At 36.2% G+C, this 19,001-nt stretch overlaps 1 protein-coding gene across 1 annotated transcript in view; it reads left to right on the plus strand.

The window, feature by feature from the left end:
* BTAF1 (B-TFIID TATA-box binding protein associated factor 1) overlaps nucleotides 1-19,001 on the plus strand; it is a 117,585-nt gene that overhangs the window by 61,371 nt on the left and 37,213 nt on the right. Inside the window, exons 15-23 of the mRNA XM_015061892.3 lie at nucleotides 1,018-1,122; nucleotides 2,309-2,458; nucleotides 2,770-2,912; nucleotides 3,429-3,603; nucleotides 5,065-5,268; nucleotides 14,847-15,273; nucleotides 16,434-16,624; nucleotides 17,890-18,043; nucleotides 18,122-18,231. Of these exons, the coding sequence (XP_014917378.2) occupies nucleotides 1,018-1,122; nucleotides 2,309-2,458; nucleotides 2,770-2,912; nucleotides 3,429-3,603; nucleotides 5,065-5,268; nucleotides 14,847-15,273; nucleotides 16,434-16,624; nucleotides 17,890-18,043; nucleotides 18,122-18,231 (1,659 nt within the window). The remainder of the gene's footprint in view (nucleotides 1-1,017; nucleotides 1,123-2,308; nucleotides 2,459-2,769; nucleotides 2,913-3,428; nucleotides 3,604-5,064; nucleotides 5,269-14,846; nucleotides 15,274-16,433; nucleotides 16,625-17,889; nucleotides 18,044-18,121; nucleotides 18,232-19,001) is intronic.

Below are 19,001 nucleotides of genomic sequence, written 5' to 3' on the forward strand. Positions count from 1 at the left end.
TGCCCACAGATGCACTCCCCTCTGTCTGATGCTCACTACAAAAATGTTGGGGACTACATGTAACACTAACATAAAGTGCTAATAATTGTTATGTTAATTATTTAACACAGACCAAAACATTTTTTTCAAAAGCCATTCTTAAGCTTGAATTCACATATAACTTTAGTAATAGTGTTCCAGGTTATAGTTAATTTAAACTTGGTGAAGTAAACAGACTGTGGCAAGAATTTTTCTGTATATTAGTTTACACTGTACTGGATTAATGCTAAATGGTCATCAAACTTTGCAGACTTTCCCTAAGATTAGGGGGGAAATTTTTGATTAGTAGAGTCCTAGTTAGTAGCATACTACAGGTCCATTAACTACTTTAAAAAAAGTTGTGGGAGAGGAATTCCGAGGAGGATAATATCTAAAGGAGTGATGATAATAATGATCTCCTCATTGCACCCCGTTCCCCCACCAATCTAATTACAGAGACCTGTAAATACAAAGTAACAGCATTAGATTTCCTGCCTAAATCATTGCCTGCTAGAAGACAGGTGCAAAATTAATGAAAATAGGTCAGCCAGCTTTCAGATCTGCAATAGACAGATTGGCCCTGGATGGGCTAAGTCATACCTTGTGATTTTTTTAAGATCATACTAATAGTGAGCTAAAACCATATTACGTTTTGCAACCATATTGAAAAGGAGATGGTTGCACACTTGTCAGGTGAAGTGAATTCGGCCTCCAAATATTTTCCCAGCCTTATCTTATATTTTCTACTAAGCAGACTTTATGCTGTGCTACTACAGAATCTGCATTTTTAAAATACTAGTTCCTCTGATGATATTTAATTTCTCTGAATCTTTGGAATAAGAAATAGGATTCTCTTGCTCCAAGATCTTGTAAAAATTTATCACCCAGTTGAACCTTTTTGATAAAGCCATATAACAGTTGTATTACTTGACTTATAACTCTTTAAATAAGCTAACACCCAAGAATTGTATACTATAGATTTGCTGTTTTTGTTTTCAGAACTCTTCATCTTGGCTTATACCTATTCTGCCTGATATGCTGCGACACATTTTTCAGTTTTGTGTATTAGAAAGCAGCCAGGAAATTCTGGACCTCATTCACAAGGTACACAGTGAATATATCTGTACTCTTTTCCCCGGTGATTTGGTTGATTTAAAAAATTTTTCACAATCGCTATACTGTTGTTGGTCAGGAATTTTAAGAAATTAGAAATCAAAACATTTGAAAAGTCAGAGATTGCTTACTGTTAGTTTTCTATTACTGCCATATCAAATGACCACAAATTAGTGGCTTAAAACAACATAAATGTATTACTTCACAGTTCTATAGCTCAGAAGTCTGACATGGGTATCCTCAGGCCAGGCAAGATATGACAAGAAAATAGTCTTCTTATGGAATATAATAGTTAAATCTACTAGGCAAGTGTTTTAAGCACTTTCTGATAGCCTTAGTACAGAAAGTAAAATGAAGGAAAGACTTTTCTTTATCACTTATTTTGCTGTTTATAAGTATGCTTATTGATCCTGTGAAGTATCTTTTGGAATTCATTGGTAATACACAGAGTCTGATCGTTTTAGTTTAGATTTGTACTTTTCCCCCTTATTTGCAAGGTGTATTGGGATCTTTTAAGATGAGCCATTTGATATATTTAACTGTTTATAAAGGGAAATGGTACTGTTTGACCTTTCAAATCTGTTAATTGAGTCTGGAATTATTGCCTCTGAGGTGGCTCATTGTTAACAGCCTTGGATTAACAGTGGTGGTATTTCTACAGGCTTTTAATTACATTTAATGTTACGCATCAAGAAAGGTACCTTATTAAGTAAGATCATGAATCAAGACTTACGTTGTTCTTAATTTATGCTAGGACATTACCACCTCTAACTTTAGCAGAGGACATCTATGAGGAACTGTTAGATGTTGAAGAGTGTATGTTGAATATAGGACTGCATTAGTATTGAGCTTTATGATACATGCAAAGGATTTCAACAGCTGAGATTTTGACAACTCTTATTGTTATGGGTATCTTATATTTTAAATGATTTTTGCAAAATACTGAAGAAAACTCTTGTGTTCCTCTCCTTAAAACTTTCTTTTGTGTTTTTTAGTATACAAAACTATCAAAAAGCAGCATTTAAAAATAAGCTTTTCTATTGACTTTTAAAATTGATCTCTGTGCTATTTCCAACCTTTTTTTTTTTTTAACTCAGTATCCCTAAAAATAAGTATTAGATTTTATTACCCCGTACTAGAAAAATTTCACTTTTCATGTTTCTCTTTCACTTTGTAGGTTTGGATGGAACTGTTGAGCAAAGCTTCAGTTCATTATGTGGTAGCAGCTGCTTGTCCCTGGATGGGTGCTTGGCTTTGCTTGATGATGCAGCCTTCTCATTTACCTATTGACTTAAATATGTTGCTAGAAGTAAAAGCCAGAGCCAAGGTGAGTGTAAAGGGACATAATGTATTTGTATATTTAGGTCTAAATATTAATATAGTAAACTATGTAAGAAATTTGTATTGCTTTATCTTAAGTGTAATTTAATTAATTTAATGTAAGGACAAATTACTGTTTTATGAGGACCTTGACAAAATGCATAGTAATTTTTATCCATTAAAATTTTGGGAAAAGAAATGTATTTTACTGGGATAACAAATGAGAGTATTTTTGCGTATAGAGGAGAGTTGCCTATTAAATTTTAATGATTAATCTTTAATTATAGTTTCCCCTCCTCCCCCCACCTTTCTTTCTAGGAAAAAACATGTGGTAAGGTACGCCAAGGCCAAAGCCAAACTAAAGAAGTCCTTCAGGAGTACATTGCAGGTGCAGAGACCATCATGGAAGATCCCTCCACTAGGGATTTTGTGGTTATGCGGGCCAGAATGATGGCAGCCAAGTGAGTATACAAAAATTGAGAAGGCTTTTAATTTTTTTTTTTTCAACGTTTTTATTTATTTTTGGGACAGAGAGAGACAGAGCATGAACGGGGGAGGGGCAGAGAGAGAGGGAGACACAGAATTGGAAACAGGCTCCAGGCTCCAGGCTCCGAGCCATCAGCCCAGAGCCTGACGCGGGGCTCGAACTCACGGACCGCGAGATCGTGACCTGGCTGAAGTCGGACGCTTAACCGACTGCGCCACCCAGGCGCCCCCAAAAATTGAGAAGGCTTTTAAAAGAACCAAAATATTCTTCTGATGTGTTTGTCAATACTTCCTCCATCACACTAGTTACAGAGTAAGAAAAAGTGTAATTAAATGTTTTTCTTTTTTTTTTTTTTGAAGTTTTAAATAAGACATATCTTTTTATGAAGATGAAACAGGAGTTATATTTTTGTTGTGAAAAGTTATAGCTTCAGTAGGGGAAACTTTACTTCAAGTAAGTTCTCTAGTAACTTCTTTTTTCTCCATCCTAGGTTGTTAGGAGCACTTTGTTGCTGTATTTGTGATCCAGGTGTAAATGTGGTAACCCAAGAAATTAAGCCAGCTGAATCCCTTGGCCAGTTACTACTCTTCTATTTGAACTCCAAATCTGCCTTGCAGAGAATTAGTGTTGCATTGGTAATCTGTGAATGGGCTGCTTTACAAAAGGTAAGATTTTCCCCCAAAAGTAATGAAGACAAGTTAAGTAAACCAATTTCCATTAGCTGTTAAGATTATTTTCATTATATTTTATAAACAGAACAAAATTTTCTCTGTATAAAAATCCGACAGTTCTAGAAAAGTATTCTAAATTGTAGTGAAACATTATTTCTCTTCCAGTTGCTTTTAACCTTAGACTTTTTTCTTAGAACCCCCCAGTTTCGTACCTGAGACTACTAGCTATGACCATACTTAATGTTTGCTCTTGATACTACAATCTGTTAAGAAATGTCCCTCCAAAACAGTCATGTGTATGTGTGGAAGCAGTCCAGAAACTGTTGGTCATTCATTCCTTAATATCTGAACACTACAAAAGATAAGAGGCTTTGAGATTGATTTGTATGAGTAGTAGCAAGGGCAGAATTTTTGGTCACAGGAAGAATAAAACCTCCATCTTTAAACTAAAGTCTTCATGTTTCCAAGTAAGCCATTCTCTTGCAGCCCTTTTAACCTTTAACTTCTAATAAGATATGTGATTTTGTGTAAGACTTACTTCTGTAAATCAAAGAAACTTCCTGCTGGCTTTGTTTATTCCATTAACTGGAATTCTGGAAATTTAACTGTCTGCACTTGCTGTGAGAGTTTCTTGTTACTGCCTCTTAGCAGTTTGTCAAAGCTATGTCTAAAAGTAATTGAGCCATGCTCTGTTGCATCTGAGACCCCAGCTTTGCCTCTGGAAAGAAGCAAGGCTCATCTGTTTTTAGGCAGGACTCGGTGTGCTGGAGAGGCAGTGATGCTGTGTTTTTGTGCCTCTCAGACTCAGCAGCAAGTGTTGACAGTTCGGTTTCTGGACCCTCACAGAGCTTCTCTGGACTTACTCTGTGAAGCCCAGGCTGACCACCCAGATCCCACAGAACCCCTCATGGCTCACCACTGAGGCCATTCCCCCTCTGGTTGGGGCAGGCAACAACCAGAGAGAGTGGGAAGGGTTAGTTAAATTTGGGGGCAGGTAAGTAGCTTTTAAATTATATATATCCATTTCTACAGTATGGCATGTGAAGCTATGGGTTCAACTGTTAAGAAATCTAATAATGAGTTTTTAAATAACATTTTTAGTGCATGCTAAGTGTTCTTTTCTGACTGATTTCTTTTTACAGTTATATTTTTAAGTCCGTGCTATATATATAAAAACTTGGTATAAATTCAGAGTAAAGTAGGAGTAATTAGGTGCAAAATTTGATGGAATTATAATAGTTCCATGTGCATGTTCTATAGTGAATCATATTAAAATTATAGTAGTTTGGGTGTGATACCTTTTCTCTGCAACTAACGATGTTCTGGGAGGTAACAGAACATAGATTCAAGATGAATAGGGATTTAGAACTTTGTAGTTTGCAAGTGAAAGTGTATGCATCTCTAGAATTATGTTTATATATTTGTCCTGAATATTTCTTGTCTGTTATATTTTAGGAGTGTAAAGCTGTTACCCTAGCTGTGCAGCCACGTTTACTTGATATCCTTTCAGAACATTTGTATTATGATGAAATTGCCGTTCCATTCACACGAATGCAGAATGAATGTAAACAGCTTATTTCATCATTAACTGATGCACATATTGAAGTTGGTAGTAGAGTAAACAACAATGTTTTTACAATAGATCAAGCTAATGACTTGGTGAGTAAAGAAGTAACTTTCTTAATTTTAGATAGAGCATGAAATAAAGATTAGAAATTTGTCATGTGATATTTACCACAAAAACACTAATTTGTTGAATCAATCCATGGCTTGATAGCCTGTCACTCCTGCCCCTCAGAAAAGTTTTCATTGCATTGACTTTTTTTTTTTTAATTTTTTTTACATTTATTTATTTTTGAGAGACAGAGACAGAGCACAAGTGGGGGAGGGAGAAGGAGATACAGAATCCGAAGCAGGCTCCAGGCTCTAAGCTGTCAGCATAGAGCCCAATGCGGGGCTCGAACTCACAAACCATGAGATCATGACCTGATCCGAAGTCGGACACTCAACCGACTGAGCCACCCAGGCGCCCCTTCTTTTTTTTTTTGAAATTAGAGGAGGGGGAAGGAATTTTCTTTAAATCTCAGGTTCTAACAAACCAGTGTACCTTTATTAGAAAAACCTGTTCCATTTTTTTTGGTCATTTCTCAGTTTTGCTTAATACTGGCAGAGTATAGAATAAACTGCTTCTGTATAAGTTCCTGAGTATTTCTCAAGCCCTCTCTCAACTTATAATGAAAATATTTAAACATAAAAGTAAGGGAGTAAAACATAAAAGTAAAAGGAGGGGCACCAGGCTGGGTCAGTTGGAGCAGCATGTGACTCCTGAGTCATGAGTTCAGCCCTCATGTTCGGTGGACAGATAACTTAAATAACGAAAACTTAAAACAAGAAAGAGAGAGAAGGTAAGAGAATTACACAATGAACATTCATATACTCCCCAACTAGATTGCAGAGTTAACATTTTACTAAAATTGCTTTATCACATATATTTGCACTGTCTACTCATCAGTCTGTCTTTTTTGATGCATTTATAAATTAGTTACAGATATCAGTAAACTGATATATCTATATATGTACCTGTATCATTAAAATTCAGTATTTATGGTTTTTGCTCTTTTGTGAGGTAAAATACTATGAAGTCCACAAATCTTAAACTATTTGATGAATTTTAACAGATGACAATACCTATGAAAACCAAATCCCTATCAAGATACAGACAGTACTGTCACCACTTTGCAGTCAATCCCTGCCTGTCCCTGCCCTCAAGTAACCATCGTTCTGATTTTTCCTCCATCATAGGTTACTTTTGCCAATTCTAGAAATTTGTATAATTGGAATCATAAACTCTGTGCTGTTTGGTTTTAAGGGTTTTTTTCCAGCATGATTTTTTAAAATTCATCCATGTTGTTATATATATCAGTAATTCATTTTTTATTATTTAGTTTTATTCCACTGTATAAATACACCACAGTTAAGCCCTTCTCCTGTTAATGAACACTTGGGCTATTCCAAGGTTTTGGCTATTATGAAATAGCTGTTATAAACATTCTTGTACAAGTGTCTTTGTAGACATATTTTCATTTCTCGTGGGTAAATATAAATATGTGTGAGTAGAATTGCTGGATTTTAGGGTGGTCGTTTATTTACTTTTATAAAAAATTGCAGACATTTTCCCAAAGCGGCTATATCATTTTATCTTCTTACCAGCAATATGTGTGAGTTCTGGTTGTTCCACATCACCATCAACATTTGGTGTGGTTGCTCCTTTTCACTGAAGCCATTCTGGTCGTTGTATGATAGTGTCATTGTGGTTTTTACTTTGTGTTTCCTTGATGGCTAATATGTTCAACACTTTTTTATGTCTTAGTGGCCATTTGAAGACCTTCCTGTCTGAAATGTCTGTAGAAATCATTTGCCTGTTTTTAATTAGGTTGTCTTTTTATTACTGAGTTGTAGAAGTTTTTATATATATCCTGAAATACCAATCCTTTGTTAGATAGATGCTTCCTGCATATTTTCTCCCAGTGTGTGGCTTGCCTTTTCTTTTTCTTAATTGTCTTTAGATGAGCAGATATTTTTAATTTTGATGAAGTCTAGTTTAATAGTTGTTTTCTTTTATGGTTATTGTGTTCTGTGACCTAAAGTACCTTTTCTTATCTCTAATTTGTGAAGATAGTTACATATATTTTCTTCTAAAGTTTTGCAGTTTTAGCTTTTGTATTTAGATTTATCATCCATATTGAATTAATGTTTATGTTTACTATGAAGTACAAATTGAATTCTGTTTGTTTTTCAAAAAGAACCATTTGAAACATTTTTAAAAATTTATTTTGAGAGATAGCCTGAGTGGGGGAGGGGCAGAGAGAGATGGAGAGAGAGAATCCCAAGCAGGCTCTGCACTGCCAGCACTACTTAACCAACAGCCACCCAGGTGCCCCAAAGATAACCAGTTTTTCAAGCATCTTTTATTGAAAAGATTTTCTGTTCCCAGTCCCAATTGGAATTCTCTGGCACCTGTGTCAAAAATTTGTTCAAGTATAGGTGTAGATCTATATCTGTGTTCTGTTCAGTCGTTTTGTCTCTCATGCCATCACCAATGTCTTGATTTTTGTAACTTTGTACTTACTAAGTTCTTAAAGTTAGGTGGTGTAAATGAGTTCTTCCTTTTTGAGTTATAGGATCAGGAACTGAGGCACTTGTGTTGATTCCTGTGAAACAGCAGTCTTCATTTCTTATCCTCTTTTCTAATTAGAAAAAATTATATACTGGAATTTGTTTTCACCTGTGAGAGAAGGCTAAAATTGCTATTTTTTTCCTGAATTGTGATTTTATAAAGTTATTTTTCTGATTGTTGTAGTTCTTTATCCATTTTGCCTGTGCTTCCCTTCTTCCCTCCTACTATTTCTGACAACTTTTTTCTTATGCTGAAAACTTAAAAAAAAATTTTTTAATGTTTATTTATTTTTAAGAGAGAGAGAGAGAGAGAGAAAGAGAGGGATTGGAAGGGTAAATAGAGAGGGAGACACAGAATCCGAAGCAGGCTCCAGGCTCTGAGCTGTCAGCACAGTGGCCGATGCGGGGCTTGAACTCACGGACTGTGAGATCATAACCTGAGCCGAAGTCAGGTGCTCAACCTACTGAGCTACGCAGGTGCCCCATTATGATGAAAACTTTTAAGGTTTACTATCTTAGCAACTTCCAAATATGCAGTTCAATATTACTGACTGTAGTCATCATGCTGTACATTACATTCCCATAACTTATTATAGAACTGGGAGTTTGTACTTCTTGACCTCCTTTACCCATTCCACCTCCTCCTTATCCCTTTCCCCTCTGGCAACTACCAGTCTGCTCTCTATTAGTTTTGTTTGTTCCTTTGTTTTTCAGATTCCACAGTAGGTGAAATCATAAGGTATTTGTCTTTCTCTGATGTATTTCACTTAGCATAATGCCCTAAAGGTCCATCCATGTTGTTGCAGTTGGGAAATTTCATTCTCTTTTATGGCAAAGTAGTGTCCCATTGTAGATACATACTGCATCGTTATCCATTCATCCATCCATGGACACTTAGGTGGTTTGTGTATCTTGGCTATTGTGAATGATGCTATAGTGAACATAAGCGTGCATGTATCTTTTCAAATTACTGTTTCATTTTCTTCAGATAAATATCCAGAAGTGGAAGTGCTGGATAATCTGGTAGTTCTATTTTTCATTTTTTGAGGAACTTCATACTGTTTTCCATAGTGGTTGCACCAATTTACATCCCCACTAACAGTGCACAAGGGTTCCCTTTTTCCACATCCTTGCCAACACTTGTTATTTCTTGTCTTTTTGATAATTGTCATTTGGTAGGCATGAAATGATATCTCATTGTGGTTTTATTTGCATTTCCCTCGTGATAATGAGCATCTTTTCGTGTACTATTGGCTATCTGTATGCCTTCTGAAAAAATATCTGTTCAGAACCTCTGCCCATTTTTTAAAAAATTATTTTATTTATTATTTTTTAAATGTTTTAATTAATGAAATGATTTAATTTACATCCAAGTTAGCATGTAGTGCAACGATTTCAGGAGTAGATTCCCTAATGCCCCTGACCCATTTAGCCCATCCCTTCGCCATCAACCCTCTGTTCTCTGTATTTAAGAGTCTCTTATGTTTTGTCCCCCTCCCTGTTTTTATATTTTTGCTTCCCTTCTCTTATGTTCATCTGTTTCGTATCTTAAATTCTTCATATGAGTGAAGTCATATGATATCTTTCTCTTACTAATTTTGCTTCGCATAATACCCTGTAGTTCCATCCACATAGTTGCAAATGGCAAGATTTCATGCTTTTTGATTGCCAAGTAATACTCCACTTTGTGTGTATACGTATACACACACACACACACACACACACACACACACCGCATCTTCTTTATCCATTCATCCACTGATGGACATTTGGGCTCTTTTCATACTTTGACTGTTGTCGATAGCGCTGCTATAAACATTGGGGTGCATGTGTCCCTTTGAAACAGCACACCTGTATCCCTTGGATAAGTACCTAGGAATGCAATTGCTGGGTCATAGGGTAGTTCTATTTTTAATTTTTTGAGGAACCTCCATACTGTTTTCCAGAGTGGCTGTACCAGTTTGCATTCCCATCAGCAGTGCAAAAGAGATCCTCTTTCTCTGCATCCTCCCCAACATCTTTTGTTGCCTGAGTTGTTAATGTTAGCCATTCTGGCTGGTGTGAGGTAGTATCTCATTGTGGTTTTGATTTGTATTTCCCTGATGATGAGTAATATTGAGCATTTTTTCACGTGTTGGTTTGCCATCTGGATGTCTTCTTTGGAGAAGTGTCTATTTATGTCTTTTGCCCATTTCTTCACTGGATTCTTTGTCTTTTGGGTGTTGAGTTTGATAAGTTCTTACAGATTTTGGATACTAACCCTTTATCTGATAAGGTCATTTGCAAATATCTTCTCCCATTCTGTCGGTTGTCTTTTAGTTTTGCTGATTGTTTCCTTTGCTGTGCAGAAGCTTTTTATCTTGATGAGGTCCCAGAAGTTCATTTTTGCTTTTGTTTCCCTTGCCTCCAGAGATGTGTTGAGTAAGAAGTTGCTACGGCTGACATCATAGAGGATTTTGCCTGCTTTCTCCTCTAGGATTTTGATGGCTTCCTGTCTTGTGTTTAGGTCTTTCATCCATTTTGAGTTTCTTTTTGTGTATGGTGTAAGAGAGTGGTCCAGGTTCATTTTTCTGTGTGTTGCTGTCCAGTTTTCCCAGCACCATTTGCTGAAGAGACTGTCTTTATTCCCTTGGATATTCTTTCCTGCTTTGTCAAAGATTAGTTGGCCATACGTTTGTGGGTCCATTTCTGGGTTCTCTATTCTGTTCCATTGATCGGAGTATCTGTTTTTGTGCCTACTGTATTGTCTTGATGTCTTAAGCCACTGTATTGTCTTAATGATTACAGCTTTGTAATTCAGCTTGAAGTCCGGGATTGTGATGCCTCCAGCTTTGGTTTTCTTTTTCAAGATTGCTGTGGCTACTTGGGGTCTTTTCTGGTTTCATACAAATTTTAGGATTGTTTGTTCTAGCTGTGAAGAGTGCTGGTGTTATTTTGATAGGGATTGCTTAAGTTTTTATTTTAATTCCAGTTAGTTAACATACAGTGTTACATTAATTTCAGTTGTAAAATATAGTGGTTCAACAATTCCATACAACACCCAGTGCTCATCATGACAGGTGTTTTTCTCAAAATCCCCATCACCTATTTCATCCATCTCCCCACCCAGGAAGGGCAATTTTATTTTTTTATTTATATTTTTTGGGAGAAGGGCAATTTTAAAAGGTTAGTCTTAGCCTTGGCTAAGAGCCACTGCTTTTTAAATTTTTCACTGAATCCTGTTTTTTCTCTTACCTTCCGAATATGAGCGTTTCCCTAAGATTTTTATCTCTTATCATTCTCACAAGTTAGTTCTTACCCATGTGCTGTGCTATCTTCTCTTGATCTCTTGATGTTGTTCTTTTTTTTTTTCGTTTTATTTATTTTTGGGACAGAGAGAGACAGAGCATGAACGGGGGAGGGGCAGAGAGAGAGGGAGACACAGAATCGGAAACAGGCTCCAGGCTCTGAGCCATCAGCCCAGAGCCCGACGCGGGGCTTGAACCCACGGACCGCGCGATCGTGACCTGGCTGAAGTTGGACGCTTAACCGACTGCGCCACCCAGGCACCCCTTGATGTTGTTCTTTTAGGCATTTTTAGTTGGATATCTCACTGTCACTTCAGCTTAACATAACCAAAACTGGAATTAAAAAAAAATTTTTTTTGTAATGTTTATTTCTGAGACAGAGAGAGACAGAGCATGAGTGGGGGAGGGACAGAGAGAGAGGGAGACACAGAATCAGAAGCAGGCTCCAGGCTCTGAGCTGTTAGCACAGAGCCCAACGTGGGGCTTGAACTCACAAACCGTGAGATCATGACCTGAGCTGAAGTCAGAGCTCAACTGACTGAGCCACCCATGCGCCCCAAAAACTGGAATTTTTTTAACAGTAAAATTCCTTTTTAAATCCACAGTTGCAAATCTTGTTACCATTTTCTTGCAAAAAGCCTCATATGTTCATCTTTTCCCTGTTTTCATTGCGACAACCCAGTCAAGGGCCATAGTACTTCATGACTAGGTCCTGACTCATCTCTAAGGCTCTAGGTGGTCTCTGGTCCATTTCATCCTGCATGTTGTGCTAGACTTGTAAAGTCCTTTAGTGCCACTCTGAAGGCATCCTTCCCCTGCTTAAAAACATTATTTTTGTTTTCCTTTATTTTCCTTTATTTTACTTTTTGTTTTTCTTTTCACACCTTTAAATTCCTCATCTCTTAGCACTGGGTGTTGTATGGAAACCAATTTGACAATACATTTCATAAAAAAATAATTAAAGATAAATTCCTCATCTCATACTATTTCTCAAACTTCCGCCACTTACGTGTAGTTAGCTTTCTTGCAGACGTATACTATATGCTCACTCACTTTCTGTGCCTCACTCATTCTCCCTTCTGAGTCTGAGCTCCCGTTTGTTTCGTCAGGAATTCCCTACCCTCCACCCTCTATGCTTATCCAGAATTCATCTCTTGACATTCTTCCATTTATACCTTGTACTCAGGCCATGATTAGCTGTTTTTAGGTCCCTGGACAATGCCTCACTTACCATCCTCACCTCAGTCTGTTTGCCAATATGACCCTACAACTCCTGACTTACCCCATTCTTTAAAAACCCATCACAAGTGTTAACTTCGGTGGGACAAGCCTCCACTTATCTTATCACCTGAGAAGAGCTAAGCATCCAATGTGTCTCACGGCAGCACCTCAGTTATATGTTATGTTTTCTTATTTACTTATATGTCTGTCTCCCATATTAGTCTCTACATTGTTTTGAGGTTATGAAGACATTAGGTCTTACTCATCTTTTAGTATTTCTCAATAAACACTTGAGTACTGAGTGAATGAATCAATGAACTTGGGCTGATTGGAAAGCTTTTCCTTACTTGCTTAGAATCACTAAAAATTGACAAAAGCATATTACATTTAGGACAGTGTTTTCAAACTTTTAGCAGTGAGGTCCTGTTTCCAATAAATCTTATGCAGAAGTTGAATAAATAAAACAGATAATACAAAGTGGAAAGTATAAGCTAGAAGTGGTATGTGATTGTGTTTCTGTGTAGTGAGGAAACTGACAAGGTCAAGCAGATAGAGCTCAATTTTAAAAATTTCATATTTTATAATGATAAAATCTTACTTGTGTGCCTGTTTTGTTTTTTATAAGAGGCCAGCATTACCAGTCTTGCCCATACTAGAATTGATAATTTCTTTCTCTTTTAAAGTTTATTTATTTATTTTGAGAGAGAGAGTGAGCGAGCAGGGGAGGGGCAGAGAGAGAGAGAGAGAGGGAGAGCGAGAATCCCAAGCAGGCTCTGCACTGTCAGCATAAAGCCCAACGTGGGGTTTGAACTCACAAACCATGAGATCATGACTTGAGCTGAAATCAAGAGTCAGACACTTAACTGACTGAGCCACCTAGGAGTCCCAGAATTGATCATTTCTAAGTCTGAAAAATTAGGTTCTCCTGATGGAGGAGGCTTCTCTGACCAATAGTCTTTAGACTGGACCTATTTATAGGGCCTCTCTGTGATTACAGTTACCTGTCAAACAAGAAGACTATTTTTGTTATGCAAGCCCTCACACAATCTTTAGATGGTAATTTAAAAAACATGGCCCCACATGGGGCTCCTCTATGGCTCAGTCGGTTGAGCGTCTGACTTCAGCTCAAGTCATGATCTCACAGTTCATGAGTTTGAACCCCATGTAGGGCTCCCTGTGTGTAGGGCTCTCTGTTGTCATTGTAGCCCGCTTCGGATCCTCTGTTCCCCTGCCCCCACCCCTTCCCTGCTCGTGCGTTCACGCTCTCGCTCGCTCTCGCTCGCTCTCTCTCTCTTTCAAATAAACATTTAAAAAAAAGAAAACATGTCCCCACAAAAATTTGTACATTAACCTTCATGAAATAACTTCATAATAGCTAATGGGTAGAAACAACCCAGATATCCATCAACTAATGAATGGATAAATACAATGTGGTATATTTCCATATAGTGTAGGATATTAATTGGCAAGAAACGGGAAAGAATACTACATTCATTACTACAGTACTGATGAATCTTGAAAGCATTGTGCTAAATGAAAGAAACCAGTCACAAAAGATTATGTACTGGATTAGTCCGTTCATAGAAATATCTAGAATAGGCACACATATAAAGATAGAAAATAGATAAATGGTTGCATAGGGCTGGAAGGCAATGAAGAATGATTGTTAACAGGTATGAATTTTATTTTGGGTATGATGAAAATGTTCTAAAATTGTGATGGTTCTACAACTCTAACAAAATAAAAATCATTTTAATTGTACACTTTATTTCTTTTTAATTGTACACTTCAGATGGGTCTTTTGTATGTGAGTTATATCTCAGAGTTGTTAAAGATGTATTGAGCAGTCTTTTAATGTGGCTTGTAAAGTAGTCTGATGTCACAGGGTTATAGCTTTAGGCAGCTCCTGGTAAGTAAAATATTCGTGAATATTGTACCAATTTCTTTCCCTTTTTTGCCCCCTCCTACTTGGGCATTTTTACTGGAAGGGAGGTCAAAGAAAGAATGAAAATAATCCAGTTAGCAATACTTAGCCAATTATCAGTAGCTGCCCCCCAAATTTTTAAGTTGAGAAGAAGAGTTTTTCCCTGAAAGGACATTTGTGAGTTTTGATATTTGTTAATTAGGTTAGTTTATATTTGTTGATAGTTTTCTCATTTCACCAGACTACTGTGTTGGCCTTCTGTGTAATGTTCTCCTAGACTTATCAGATATGTGTAAAGGATAGGTAATTTTGTTGATCTCAGTAGACTTTGTGTGTCCATAGCTGACACACAATGATCCGTTAGTTTCAGGTTTACAGTGTAGCATAAGCAGTATAGTCAATGGTATTGTAATAGTGTTACATGGAGACTGTCCTAGAGAATACAGTGCTAATGTTAAATTAATCAAGTTTAAAGTTGGGAGGTTTGGACATTTTTTTTAGTTTACTGAATACCAGCAATACTAAATTTTGTGAAACTTAAAATTGAAACAGCTTGCTGTTGCCCTTTGGTTTACAGAGTATTTGGGGTTGATGTCATTAATGATTTTTAATTTCTCTTTTTCTAATAGGTCACTACTGTTTTTAATGAAGTCACATCATCTTTCGATTTAAATCCTCAAGTGTTACAGCAGTTAGATGGTAAACGACAGCAGGTCCAAATGACAGTTACAGAGACCAACCAGGAGTGGCAAGTGTTGCAATTGAGAGTGCATACTTTTGCTGCGTGTGCAGTTGTGAGTTTGCAGCAGCTTCCGGAGAAGTTAAATCCTATCATAAAACCATTAATGGAAACAATTAAAAAAGAAGAGAATACACTAGTGCAAAACTATGCAGCTCAGTGCATAGCAAAACTCCTTCAGCAGTGCACAACAAGGACACCCTGCCCCAATTCAAAAATTATTAAAAACCTCTGTAGCTCACTTTGTGTGGACCCATATCTAACTCCTTGTGTCACATGTCCAGTACCAACACAGAGTGGCCAAGACAATTCTAAAGGTATATGTCTGAACCTTCATTTGGGATAGAGAATTAACCATTTACATCTGTTTTCATTGACTTGTAGGTATCATTTAAGCACAAATCCAGTTTATGTGACAGCTTTTTCCCATTTTGTATATATTGGTAATATAAATATATAATATATATAAAAATATATATATATATTCCTCTAAACTCAAACAAGGTATTCATAAAAGACCTAAAAAAACCCCTGATATTTCATATAAGATGACTGAAATCTGTGAGACAGGTGTTAACCCTTAACCTCTCTTTCAAGAACATCATTATAGGATTTTACTATTAATGAGGCTAGAAACGTAATTGTATCAAATGTTGAATACAAATTCTTCTATAAAACTCTTGTTTCCCTATTTTAGTGCATGCTTTGTAAGTAAGATAAGTGAACTCTGTTACCTTTAGTAAATAATGCGTAGCCATTCTGATTTCATCCGGAAAATAAGAATTGCTTTCTATAGGCTAGTATCAAGGACCAGTGTTTCTTTCCATGCCTTAGTCCAATATGATTTACTTATTTTTGTTAGTAGGATTTTGGAAAAGCAAGTTATTCAAAATGTAATAAATTTACAACTTTAGTATGGTATATGTATTGAAAAATATGTGAACAAACTGGAAGAGGAAAGTTGCATTTTGAATATTAACATCTTAAAACTATAATAGGGTGGCAGTCTTTCCCCAGCCCCACTCCTGTCACCCGCTTATGCTATTTGAGCCAGTAATATTTTGCAGTGGTCGATGTCTCTGAATTTATGGTGACTATGGACATTTCTTTTAGAGAGAACAGACATTTCTTGCAATGTTTTTAATTTTCTTTTTATGCCTAGAAGCAGTCGTTGATTTTTTAAAAATTAATATACTTTAACTGAAGGCCCCAAATCATTCTTGTGTGTTCTATTTCTTGTTAACATGATTCTACAACTTTGTATTAAGTATAGTCTTATGCAAATCTCAAAACAATTAATGTTACAAATTATTGACTGTTCTGCTACCATTTCATTGTCTAAAGAAAATGTCATTGGCTTTTAGAAATTGAGGCTTAAAAGACATAGTTTTAAAAATATGTTGTATCTCTTTTGGAGCAGGAAGCATTTGGTCACCTATATTATCCTTAAAAAGTTATTTAACTTTTTTCCTTTTAGGATCCAACTCTGAAAAAGATGGGATGCACCATACGGTCACCAAGCACCGAGGTATAATTACACTCTACAGGCATCAGAAAGCTGCTTTTGCTATCACAAGTAGGCGAGGTCCTACCCCCAAAGCAGTTAAAGCTCAAATAGCTGATCTTCCTGCAGGAAGTAGTGGAAACATCCTTGTTGAACTTGATGAGGTAAATAGGTGTTTTGTTTTTGACTACTCTGATTTTTAAACAGATATCTTACAGATTGAGAGCTAAATTGTCATATGAGCCTCCAGTATTGTATTTTTATATTTTTCAAAGTGAAAGAACTGGAATTAATAATCTTTCATAGTAGTTTCACAACATGATCCAGAAAAACTGCAAGCTTCTTTACAAATTTCTGTTGATACTTAATTTATAAGTGTCAAATAATTATTGCCTGCTTGACTTTTAGTCAGCGTGGAATTTACAGTGTGTGATGTGAGGTAGGGATCTAAATTTATTTTTCCACATGAACAGCCAGTTATCACATTATTGAATCCTTCTCTCCCTGATTTATAATGGCACCTTTGTTGTAGCTCATGCTTCATGTATGTGAATATCTATTTGGCTTTCTTTTCTGTTTGGTCTACTTGTTCTACAGTATTATCTTCTTTAAAGATAACTTAAAAAGTGTTTGGTTTTTGAAATTTTTGCAGTTCCATTATTAACAGTGAAATGAATGTTCTAGGTAGCTCTTTAGGTTGCATGACCTAGAAACTTACCTGAGTTCAGCAATAAATTATCAAAGCTAAGAGACATGTGTTTAATATATTTCTGTAACATACAGACCTATTTTAAGTTTCCTTTTTAAATTAAAATCTTATTACCTGTATTTGTTTTAAAATCTTCTATCAGTGATTTTTCAACTATTCTATTCATTACATAATTTTAATAAAAAATTTACTGTGACTTTGATATTTATATCTCTATGGCTTGCATAGTTCTTCCTTTAGTTAAAAATAATTGTAAAAATATATGCCTCTTTTGGGGAGGCAGGGTTTTTTTTTTTTGTATTATATTGAAATTATTGCTGAGTAAGAGGCAACTAATCTTGTGATTAGATAAAACAGATGCTCTTATAGGATCCCTTAAGTGAATATAAATATAAGGACAGATCATCCTCTCTCCTTATCTTCTAACTGCTAAGTTTCTTTGGGAAGGGAGAAGAACTAAAGAACATGTCACTTAGGACTATCTCTAGAAACAGCACATATTATTTCCAGCTCCAAAGAATTATTTTACTTTGGATATAAAACTCTAGTTTGGGGTTTTATGTTCATGTAAATTTAATTGTTGAAAGGTGTTTATAGTGATAAATATGTTTATAATGATAAATATGTTTAGTTGCTTAATTGGTTAAATTCTCTTAATAGAATTTCAAATGCATTATAGTTTTTTCCAAAATTCTCTTTTCAACTAACATTTCATATTAGGCCCAGAAGCCTTACCTGGTTCAGCGGAGAGGAGCTGAATTTGCCTTGACAACTATAGTGAAGCATTTTGGTGGTGAAATGGCAGTGAAGTTGCCACATCTCTGGGATGCTATGGTTGGACCATTGAGAAATACAATCAACATAAATAATTTTGGTGTGTACGTTTTTCTGAGTTGGACTTTGTAAAATTATTTGCAAGGTGATACACACTTAAATCAATATATTTTAATAGATGGAAAGTCCCTCTTGGAAAAGGGAGATGGTCCTGCCCAAGAATTGGTGAATTCCCTGCAAGTTTTTGAAACCGCAGCAGCATCAATGGATTCTGAGCTTCATCCCTTGGTAACTAACTACTGCAAGTGTAGTTTTTTTCTAATAAAACAAATGGTTTTATTAAAAAGTCTTAAGGCTTAAAAAATGTAACTTTGATGTCCTCCCTAGTAATTGCATTTTCTTTTATGTGTTATAACTAGATTCCTTCTTTATTGACAGCACATTTCTTTTTTTTTTATATGAAATTTATTGTCAAATTAGTTTCCATACAACACCCAGTGCTCATCCCAAAAGATTCCCTCTTCAATGCCCATCACCCACCCACCCCTCCCTCCCACCCCCCATCAACCCTCAGTTTGTTCTCAGTTTTTAAGAGTCTCTTATGCTTTGGCTCTCTCTCCCACTCTAACCTCTTTTTTTTTTTCTTTTTTTTCCTTCTCCTCCCCCATGGGTTTCTGTTAAGTTTCTCAGGATCCACATAAGAGGACAGCACATTTCTTAAGGGCTTCGAGTCAGAGCTGGGTGCACAGACGTTAAAGAAAACCCACTTTGGGAGCTTTGAATACAGAGCAGTGGGAATAGGGCTCTGATGACACAGAGGCCAGGTGTAAACAGAAAGGAAGTTATGGCCCTATTAATTTATGCCATGTTAATAATATAACTCTAATTAACAGGTGATAAAAATTCTTTCTTAGTATAAAGGTAGAAGGAAGTTACCTGCCTGAGATAAAGCTAGTCAGTGGCAAAGAAAGAACACTGGTTTGTAGACTATTGTATATTAAAATGAATATTTCTTACAAAAAAAAATTGTGGCAGGAGAAAAATAGAATACAGAATTA

Source organism: Acinonyx jubatus, chromosome D2 (genome assembly GCF_027475565.1).
Source record: "Acinonyx jubatus isolate Ajub_Pintada_27869175 chromosome D2, VMU_Ajub_asm_v1.0, whole genome shotgun sequence".
NCBI classification, from domain to species: Eukaryota; Metazoa; Chordata; class Mammalia; order Carnivora; family Felidae; genus Acinonyx; species Acinonyx jubatus.